The sequence below is a fragment of the Populus euphratica genome, unplaced genomic scaffold, assembly GCF_000495115.2.
Source record: "Populus euphratica unplaced genomic scaffold, PopEup_1.0 scaffold49.1, whole genome shotgun sequence".
In the NCBI taxonomy this organism is placed as follows: Eukaryota; Viridiplantae; Streptophyta; class Magnoliopsida; order Malpighiales; family Salicaceae; genus Populus; species Populus euphratica.
In genome coordinates this window covers 1,777,114-1,787,657 of record NW_011499875.1, presented here as the reverse complement: position 1 = coordinate 1,787,657, position 10,544 = coordinate 1,777,114, and the positions used below count along the sequence as shown (strand labels likewise).

General features: G+C 37.1%; 2 protein-coding genes across 10 annotated transcripts in view; both read right to left on the bottom strand.

Moving 5' to 3' along the window:
* Positions 1-340: 340 nt before the first annotated feature.
* On the bottom strand, positions 341-4,804 carry LOC105128323 (Phosphoribosyltransferase family protein). The gene is made up of 8 exons (XM_011029937.1): positions 4,421-4,804; positions 3,642-3,815; positions 2,988-3,236; positions 2,413-2,556; positions 2,161-2,328; positions 1,741-1,810; positions 1,494-1,575; positions 341-867 (listed from the first exon to the last, which is right to left on the bottom strand). Exons 1-8 carry the CDS (start codon positions 4,565-4,567, stop codon positions 687-689), a joined length of 1,215 nt encoding a protein of 404 aa, XP_011028239.1. The 5' UTR covers positions 4,568-4,804; the 3' UTR covers positions 341-686.
* Positions 4,805-5,389: 585 nt separating this feature from the next.
* LOC105128317 (uncharacterized) overlaps positions 5,390-10,544 on the bottom strand; it is a 5,917-nt gene continuing 762 nt past the window's right edge. The window contains exons 2-4 of one of the 9 annotated variants that reach the window (XR_842834.1): positions 9,917-10,544; positions 6,855-7,260; positions 5,390-5,927 (exon numbers count right to left, since the gene is read on the bottom strand). Coding sequence is in view for 5 of the 9 variants with exons in the window: in XM_011029927.1 (XP_011028229.1) it covers positions 9,921-10,544 (624 nt within the window). In the remaining 4 variants the exon portion in view is untranslated. Of the gene's footprint in view, positions 5,928-6,488; positions 6,510-6,854; positions 7,261-7,755; positions 8,329-8,416; positions 9,263-9,631 lie in introns of those variants that run through there. The other 8 variants (XR_842831.1, XR_842832.1, XR_842833.1 and 5 more) reach the window with 8 other exon arrangements.

Genomic DNA, 10,544 nt, shown 5'->3' with positions numbered 1-10,544 from the left:
AAACTCAATTAGATATGTATAACCTATCATATAATAAGGATTAAAATATATTAAACGCTGCATACAAAGAACTTCCATGAACAGTGTTCATCTTTTTGTTCCAGGTCCTTAATTTTGCATATAAAGAACATCCATGAAGCTAGAAGCCAAGAACAGGCTTTGTTGCTTATCTAAAAATTTCTTTGTAGAAGCCCCGGGAATTATCCATTCTTTTCATAAACTCACGGCTGACATGAACAAGGCCCTTAAAGAGATGCAAGCCAACAATTTCTACTTCCACACATTCATACAAAGAGTGCAAGCAATATCCAAATCAATGATAGAAGGCTAAAAACAGGAATTGGGTAAAATCTTTGTATTATTAAATGAGACTGCTGTAGAGGTTCATTTGTAAGACAATTGAAATTTAGCCAGCAAATATTATAAATACTCGAAGCCAAGTCAAGGACAAGTCCCTGGCGTAGAGTATAGAAGCAGACAATAGCAGATAGCAATATTCAACGGATCCAGCCTAATAGGAATCCAACGAAAGAAACATGTTACTGGGTGGGGGAAAAGATGAAAAAGCCCCAGGTATTGATTTTCTTCTACTTCGAGATATTTAAACCTACAATCTCTGCCTTCGCAATCTGGCTAGGAATCCATGTGTGAACTAAAAGGATCTACCGCCATTGGATATTCCTATGTTATTGAAAAATGCTACTCACGGAACAGTCATCATGAACACGCCAAATTGTCTCGCCCAACAGATTTGCGACAGAAAGCACAGTCAACTGGGGAAAGTAGTTCTTCTCCGCCATTGGAATTGTGTTTGTAATGATAACCTCTTGAAATAGGCCACTGGACAACCTCTCAATTGCAGGAGGGCTTCCCAGAAAAAAGGTAAAAATGTAAACAATGACAAGAATAAAATGGTTAACGTAGATCGAGAGTTGAAGTTACAAGTTTCCAAGAGGAAGTCTAAAGCTCTTGTACTAACAATTACTTATCTCGCTTATATATTATCATAAATTTTTATGCTTAGGCAGAATACTTATTCAGTGGATATTCAACACTAACAAAATCATACAAGAGAACCGCAACTATGATCCATACAGGAAACCACGTTGTAAAATCTTTCTGTGATTTTTTTTTAAAAAAAAATACAGGATGCTAAGTCCATAAAAATTCAGAACTTTGAACTGAAAAATCAAAAAGTTATATTTTGAGTTGACAGCTTGAAAAAATATGCTATTAGGAACGAAGAAAAGGAAGAAGGACAAAACCACTGCTGTCTTTAACATTTCACTTTGGACATTGAACTCCCAGTACCTCCTATCTAGTGGATCTTGAAAACATGTTTGTACTTGATAAATGATTAAAATTTATGTTGATGATATGTTCAAGAATCTCCAGCTAATCCAAGAAATCAATTCAATTATACATGGGAAAAGTAGAAATTATTTACACACACATCAAAAAAGTTAATCAGATATTGTAAAGGAGCTGAGTACCTAAAAACAGCATGAGTACAGCATGCATAAACTTCCCTGGCCCCCTCTTCATGTAAAAGAGCTGCTCCTTTTGCAATTGTACCTACAGTGCATGACCGATTTTTTGGTCATGTATTAATAAATTATAAAAGGAATTGGATAGAATCATCTAACAAAAACTCTCTCTGAAAAGTCAACAAATCATATGCCAAGTAAAATTTCAATTTTCCCTTGTCTTGGATTAGAATTTGAAATGAAGATTACTCACCAGCAGTGTCAATCATGTCATCCACCATAACTGCAACCTTTCCTTTTACATCACCAATAAGGTTCATAACCTGCAGTATCAGATTAGGCAGTCTTGTGAAGCAGATAATAAACCAAAAAAAAATGAAGCAAGGAAACACCACCACCCCCCCAAAACCAATCATTACACCAAACATCTACAATACAGCAAACTGAATATCTGCTTATATGAAATTAGCACTTACCAGAGAAACATGTACATGCAGTGAAAATATGTGGTAGCTAGTAAGCAAAGTAACAGAATTCATACATAATCTTTCAAGTGAGATAACAAGGTTAAAAACATCATTTGGATGTGTAAAAAAGCGAACAGCTTACCTGATAGCGTAGTGCAGTAATCAAGTTATAAATAAAGAAAATACTGTCAGCTCAGCAGGATTACCTCAGCAACATTGTGTCCATGACGCCTTTTATCCACTATAGCTAAAGGAGCATCTGACAGTTTTTTGGCAAAAGCCCGTGCTCTTGCAACTCCACCAACATCAGGCGAAACCACTACCAAATCACTAAAACAAATTGTCTTGCTTGCAAGATAATCAAGAATCACAGGCTAGAATCACAAAAGCAACATAAAAGAAATCAGTAAAAATCTGGATGAGTAATGATCAACAACTAAAACCTGCAGAGTAATTACCTGGCCATACACATGGTCCACGGGAATATCAAAGTAACCCATAGACTGCCCAGAATGAAGATCACAGGCAAGAATGCGGTTTGCACCCGCTTCTGTGATAAGGTTTGCAACAAGTTTGGCTGCAATGGATTCACGACCTTGAGTCTGCAAATAAAAAGAAAAGAAAGAAAGAAAGAAAACAGTAAATATACAACAGGAGAAGATCATAGTTTAATATCTTAAACAGTCATGATAAAACAATTAAAGGCACCAATCATACCAAAAGCTGCCTACCACCAAATCAAACTGTATTGAAATAGAGCACAAACATTAAACAGATGATAAAAGCTAGGCTGATCCTTGACATAATGATTTTCCATTCTATATGCCAGACAACTTATCTAGCATCAATCTTTTCTTCTGGAAGAAAAGGATATTGAAATTCTTGTTCATCTAATTTGGTTGATGCATGACTGGTGCAAACACTTAAATAGACACCCGGCAAATATTTAATTTCCATGACCAAGCTTTTGCAAGAATTCCCCAGTAATAGTTGTAAATATTACTCTTTAGGTAAACCCAGCCATAAAACTTGCCTTTCGATCAGCTCTGGCATATCCAAAGTATGGGATCACAGCAGTGATGTTCTTGGCTGATGCTCTCCGACAAGCATCTATCATGATCAGAAGTTCCATGAGATTCTCATTTGCCTGAGGACAGGTGGGCTGCAGTAGAAAAACATCGCATCCTCTAACACTCTCTTGCAACTGAACGTATATTTCACCATCAGCAAATCGCTTTATGTCTATCTTTGCCAGTTCTAGGCCCATATACCAAGCAACTTCCTAGGGATGAAAGGCGACCGTTAACAGATAGCAGAATTCCAATCATATAGAAAACCACGTTAGTTCAGAAATGTAGTTTATGAGTTTGTCAGAATATTTAACTAGAACGATGCATGAAATACCACCAAAAACAATCCCAATTTGATGCTGGAGAATAAGCTTTTCATCAAAGGCAACGAGGAAAATGACAGCTTCACACATGAGGAACTGAATCAAATTAACATCTTACAAGATTTCAGCATGAAGAGCAACATCCATTTGAGTTTATAACATGATGAGATTTATGTACAAGCAAAGTCTTAATATTCCACCAGTTGAATTTATCACACGAGGAGCAAAATCATGATGATAGAGCAATATAAACATAACTCGTTTGTATACAGCTATCAAGAACTAAACCCTTACCTGAGAGAGAGCAGGATTTGCTGTGCCAGAAAACAATTTCAACCTCGTATCATTTCTGTTAACAGTTTTATCCACTCGGGCAGATTCCAAGAACTTGGGCAAGTTCTGGTCGTTAAGGACAGGAATAGTAGGCTTCCCGTTTCCAAAATTCAATGGTTCAGAAATATCGCATTTCTGGCACAATAAATAACTTGGAATCAGTAAGCAACAAACACAACTCCTTTTTCTTCTTCCACAAAGACACTATACGTGCACAGCTACCACCATAACACAGAATTTACTTCCCATCCCCTGGCCCTCCGTTTGCACTAAGAAAAAAAGCAAAAAGAAATGAATTTGAGTTTTATGTAGCTAAAAAATTATCCTTTATATATATATATATATATATATATATATAACCTTCGACACCAAAACAAAATAAAGTAAAATTCACGAATACAACCATAATCAAACATATTCATCAAAACCATCCTCAAATGCTTCGAAGAAATCAGGTTTGTTCTATTAAGAACCCAAATTCAATTATTAAATAAGGAAAAAGAAACAGGTGAAAAAATAAAAAAACGTGGAAACACAAATAAAATAGTATTAAAAACAACATATCATTATCAATTTCAATAGAATGTCTCTAACTATGTGCGCGTGTCTCTGTCTCATTAGTTTTACCAAGCACGCAAAAAACTTTGAGCCTACGGGGGAAAAAAGGCTTAAAAAAGGAAAACAAAAGATTTTTATTATTATTATTATTATTATTATTACTTGATTCTATTCTAGCTTACAATGGTGTTTGTAGAGGAAATTCGGGTGCGAGCGCCATTGAAACTCAAACTTGTCTGTCTAGAACAGAAACGAGACAAAGACGAAGAGGGCTTCAAAAACGACGCCGTTCGTGAAGGAGACGATTGCATGCCCAATGAAGACGCCATTTTTTTTCTTCTCGAAATTTAGGGTTGAGGATTGGCTTAACTTTTACTTATTACTAAATAATTTGAGTAGACAAGACTAATGCCAAACACACGATGAGGCAGAGAGAACGATGAAATAAATCCAAAGAGGAGGAGACGGTGGAGGTGTTTCTTTCTCACCCTTCACCCTCCGGTGTTCTCTTGACCTCCTTTAGTATTTGCTTTGTTTTTATAGTAGACCTCCTGCAAAGGACCTACTTCGAGGAGACTTGTTTCTGTTTTAAAAATATTTTTTTTTAAGGAAGATTTTAAAATAATTTTATTTAAAAAAATATTTTTTATATGATTATATTAGCTTAATTTAAAAATATTAATTTAAAAAAATACAAAAAAAAAAATCATCATTATAATTAATTAGTCCTTAATCTGTTATTAGTAGAGAGATGTGATTAAAATTAAATGATTCGGATTCGTTAGGTTGCCGGATGAGGATTGAGTGATTCGGGTTTTTGGGAGTCAAAAAGAAAGGGAAAAAGGGCTGATTGATGCTATTTCTAGTGTTATACTGCCGCCACGTGTGTGGGGACCAAATCCAAGTGGCAGCTCTAGGGATTCTCTAGTCTACCCTACTAACGTGTGTGATCGCTTGCTTTGGTCGGTTGGAATACGAGGCAGCGAGCGCTTTTGGGATTCTCCTCAATTTCTTTGACCTGTGGAAAATATTCGCAAATTCTTCCTTAGTGGGTTCGGTAATTGGATGCCCTCTGCATGCTCCACACGCCATTCAATCCCACGATATTTAAATATCAATTATTATATTTTAAATAAGATTAAATCTTTAAAAATTATACTAAAAAAAACACACGCGCGCACAAAGCGAAGTCAGGCCCGGGACTCATCTGGAGGCGCATGTTTTTCCAGCCGCGTGGCTCCTTACGATGATGATGATGATCTCCTGGGATGCATACATGGATTTTGGCCTGTGTTGTCGCATTAAAAACAAGGAAGCATGAAGACAGAAGGATTGCTTCAAGTGCCATGCTACTAGCAGTCTGCACTCTTCTGCTTGGAAGGGAGAGCAAAATCAACCGCGACAAAATAGACGTCCTGCTAGACCTTTCAAGGAAAAATCATGCAGGCTAATACCATACTTTTTGAGTCAAAAGCGTGCTTCATGTGCTTGGGGTAACTTGATGACTCAGATTCCTAGAGATTCCTGAGAGAGAGAGATGATGCTACCGGTTGTATACATTCGGAGCAGTCATCGGTTAAGCATGGCAGTAAATGGTCCATTCAGCTGATCAGTACTGTAAAATTTGGTCCTTGTTCTTGATCGTGGAGGCTTTTGCCAGAAGGTTCCTTGGTAGCTTTGCCAGCTTGCCTGCAAATGACAAAAGAGATGTAAGCTAGTGCATAAACCCAGACAACAAACATCAACAATTAAATAACGTGAGATTATCTTTGCTGACTCCCAAATTTCTATACGCAATTTGCAACTACAGCTATCATGTACTAAATTAGAGAAAGAGGGCTGCATGCATATGTCAATGGTTAATCTTTCTTTTTGCAAATTAAGTTACAGGTATTTATATCTTTAGCTCAAGTCTGCTTCAGTGTTTCCACTCTTTCCCATACAAGGCCACCAAAAACCAAGTCCGCCTCAATTTTTCCCCTCTTTCCCATACAAGGCCACCAAAAACGAGCAGCAAAATACAGATTGAGTTACAGTCTCTTAAAGTTCAGCCTAAACCTTTTCTCTGATTCCATGAAGCAGAATTCTGAAAGTGCTAAGCAGAGTCAAGTGCCAAGGACCCTTCTCATCCCCTCAACATTTTTCAGGTGCACACAAGCAATCCTATACTTTTTCCTTTGCACCCATTTCCTCTCAGCGCATAGAGCCTAAAAAGATGCAGTATTTGGCTTGTCTAGAAAAGCTTGTTCCACCAATGCTCACATATAATTCCTAACAAAAACACACTAATGATCAGAGATTAAAATCCCATTACATCTTTTTCTTCATAATCACATAGCTTAATACAAATCCACTATACTATCAGTTTTTTTACTAAATAGTCCTATATGAGCATAACCAAAAACTGACTGTTTAATACAAAACTGAACAAACCCGCTTGGCCAACTTTCATCACATCATTTTATTTCCACATCCTGTCTCAAAATCAAACCCCGTGACTTCTAACACACTAACACGGAGAAGATGAAGAGTGCAAAAGATGCAAGAAGAAGATAATTAAAAAAAGAATACAATAAGCATGAAGAATCTTAATGAGCATGGTAGGAAGGGAGGTACATGGGAAGGAAAGGTTGTTGAATGAGGTGAAGGAGATTGGAGGTGGATTTTACAGCATGTTAAATTTGATCAGCCACTATTGATTTTGCTGTGCCTTCTCTTGCACTTGCACTTGCACTTCCAGCTGATGATGTTGATCTTGACATTGCTCACTCCATTTGCTTTGCTTGTACTCCAGGAACAGACATCACATGAGATTTCTCTGATCACTGATCATCGATTCAACTAATGCCAAAAGACATAGCATTCATTCTTTATTTCTTGATTTATTGTCTTCTTTTTTTATATATAGTACAAAGTTTTGGGCTTTTTACTAAACCATCCTCTGCTTACCTGCAGTCTCCTTCCGAGGTTAGGTAAGCTCTCGAATCCCCAGCATTGTAGACCAGACCAGACAAGACCAGGTCTAGGATAAGAGCAGAAATGTCATGATTCATGCACCACTGTAGCCCTTTTATTACAATTCTAATATTCTCTAATATTTCCATTCATTTATGAAATGATAACATATTCCAAAACAAAATGCAAGCGGATGGCCAAGAGGTTTTGGGTTTCTAGATTGTTTAATTTTCACAACCAAGTGGATTGACTGGCAATAAATTATGATCTAGACAGCAGTAACTTTCTCTAACGAGTGTTGAGCACTATAATCTTAATCGAACTGTCAATGTTCAAGCAATATAGCATGGATATTGATTGAGCTGCCAAAAAACTCAACGAGGATTGGGCTTTTCATGATGGCTTGATGAACAAAAAAGATTGGATTGGCTACAAATATCAGGCATCGATGACATTGTTCTACACTGGCCATATATTACGTACCTCAACCCCGTTCCAGGCACCTCAAATGAAGCGCAAAACCTGTTAGGTAATGCATGACTCCCTACGGAGGAGTTAAAACGGTGGTTCAAGTTCCATCATATGATTCCTCTTAGTTGAAGGAGACAGAGATTGAATAATTTGTTCATTAGAAATGCCTACAGCTAATGAATACATCACATGCAACATAGCTATGCATATCTTCATTCTGAAGCTATTAAAATCTACCGAAGATTTTATGGTAGAAAAGGCCTTCCAAGTCCAAAATCATCATCTTGATCCCTGCAATATCAGCACACATGTCTTGCTATAGTTCAAGAACCATACAGCACATAAAGTGGATTTATATTGGTCTCCGCCAACTGATTGGCTTGCTCATTCAACGTCAGGGCATCTCCTGTGGAGTGAGTGGCTTATTAATGGTATTCACAAATCCCTGAAGACACAGAAAGATTGTTTTGTAGGACACCTTCATGCTGCCAACTGACCGATTAGGTGAAAGTCATGCCCGGTAATGTTATCCTATTCCCTCCAAATCCAGTTGTTGTGGGTAACCGTGCTTCAACAAGAGCTAGTCCAGCACCTTATATCAACGCCCAAACCAGCAATTCATTTTCACCAAAGCATAAAAACCTCGAAAAGAAAACCAGGGAACCTTGATGATCAATATTTAGCTGAATGACTTCCAAAATGCAAGGGGAGTCATAAAATGCATGCGTGCACATAATCCAAATAAGTCTCACCATTTTACTTGGTAAAGCTCAGTAAAAATGGATACATGCTGATTTTCGAAGAGCAATAATACCGTGCACACTGAAAGAACCTGCCAATCTAAGTACACTGGAGCAACTGGATCCACATATTCTATGGTGATCTCATGCAAATTCTCTTAACAACCAAGAACATGAAACCTTTTCTGGCCATCACAACGTAAGAAACAGAGCTTGGAATTGATTTTGTGGCAAATGAATTTGAAATATTAACGCATCAGCTTGTAAAAAACATCTGGTTTTAATGGAAGGTAGGTAGTCCATTACCAGGCTCTTTAGAACACTTGTGCTCAGAAATCAAGCAAGGATTCAAAATCAGTGGGTATGGAGCCAAATACTATAGTCTCAACAATTCAGAAAGATCTATAGGGTAACTGAGGCAACTGGGCTTCAAGATGAATTTCACTGAACAAGACTAAAATTAGTTATCTTAATCGTGACAGACCATGAAAAGAGAGAGAGCTATAGTAATGACCTTTTCTTCCCAGATGCAAACACTTGTTACTTTACTTATCAACAAATAAATTTAGGGCAAATAATCTCAAAATCACATGGTATTTAGGAGTTGTTGTCAAGCGATAATCAAGCCACCTTTACATCCTCTAGGTTAATAGCTAATCGGTTTTTTGCACATACTCCAAACTTACAATACACAAACCTGATATCATTCAAATAGTAGCAAACCATTTATTGATATAAGCCATTGGAGAAAAAGAAAAGCAAAAACAAGGAAACGAGGTGCTAAGACATACAAGACATCCCTGATATCTTCTGAAGAAAGTACAAATTTCTAATACATCATTCACTTTCCAGCAAAACCTGTAAGCATTGCTAAAGTGGTGAGAACTGAATCAAATATTTCATAATTTGATTGGCAAATATCATCCAATAAGCTCCATTATTCACATGTAACTATCATACAGCTAAACACAGATTGGAATAAATTGTTCGCACACACTGCTACCTTTTCTTTCCTAGAAATGAAGTTTTTTAGCCTACACTTTAGCAGATAAATAAACATCTGGCCATTTTAGGTGTCATATAATGGGTTATTCTATATACTGAAAAACAAACTGAAAATTCCATCAAAAACAAGTTAAAAATATGTTAACTCTATTGGAAGTACCAAACGCAGATCTAAAATTTTAACACTAGAAAGGACGAAAATAGCTCAAAGAGCTACCAAAATAAAGCAATCATAAATGCAGAAGTTTCTTTGAATTTCTTGATCAATTGAACCATTTTGTGTTCGAAGAAATACAAATATTTATCATCAATCCCTACTTTTTAATATAACGGGTTGGCAATGATTTGAAACCAAAACCCTAAGCTACTATAATAAAGCCCGCTATACCACCCATTTTAAATCCTCACCGCAAGCTGGTCGTGGCATAGTTTACATAAAACTGAAAGCTCAATTAATATATACATTCAAGTCCAAACTAGAGGCCATATATTGTGGGCATTTCAAACCTGGTTAAGAGGAAGCAGCTTTAATAGCCTTTTGCAACTCACTTTCCAAGTCAGACACCTTCTTTGCAGGCTTCTTCAATTCTTCTCTTTGCCCATTTCCTTCTCCATCATTTTTGTTGCTCCTCCACTGCTCAAACCCACTAAGATTACCACTTGAAGCTGGCTCCACTCTCTTAACAAGACCATTGATCTCTTTGCGCGAATTCCTCGCCAAAACTCCCAGTCTCATATTCTCTAAATAGTGCTTCATCGCCCTATTGTCAGCCTCTAACACCTCCAAATCCCTTTTCATCCAAAAGCACATTCCTTTCAACAACTCTAAATCTCCCGAATTACTCTCATTGCTTTTTTCCTTCTTTACTTCCTTTAACTCCTCAACCCTCTCAATCCCAATCTTATTCACTATCAAGTAGGGCATTTTTATTCCCAACTCACCAGGAAAATTCACAGCCCACCTCAAATTCATCGATACCCTTTCAGTTAAAGGCAACGCTGTTTTTGCCTTTACGCCAAATCCACTAAAAAGCCCTCTCTTCTTTCCATATTCCCACACCAATTGCCTCTCCGGAGAAAACCCAATTCCATAAGCATCATCAATGTAATTATGATTCACAAACCCCTCTTTCCC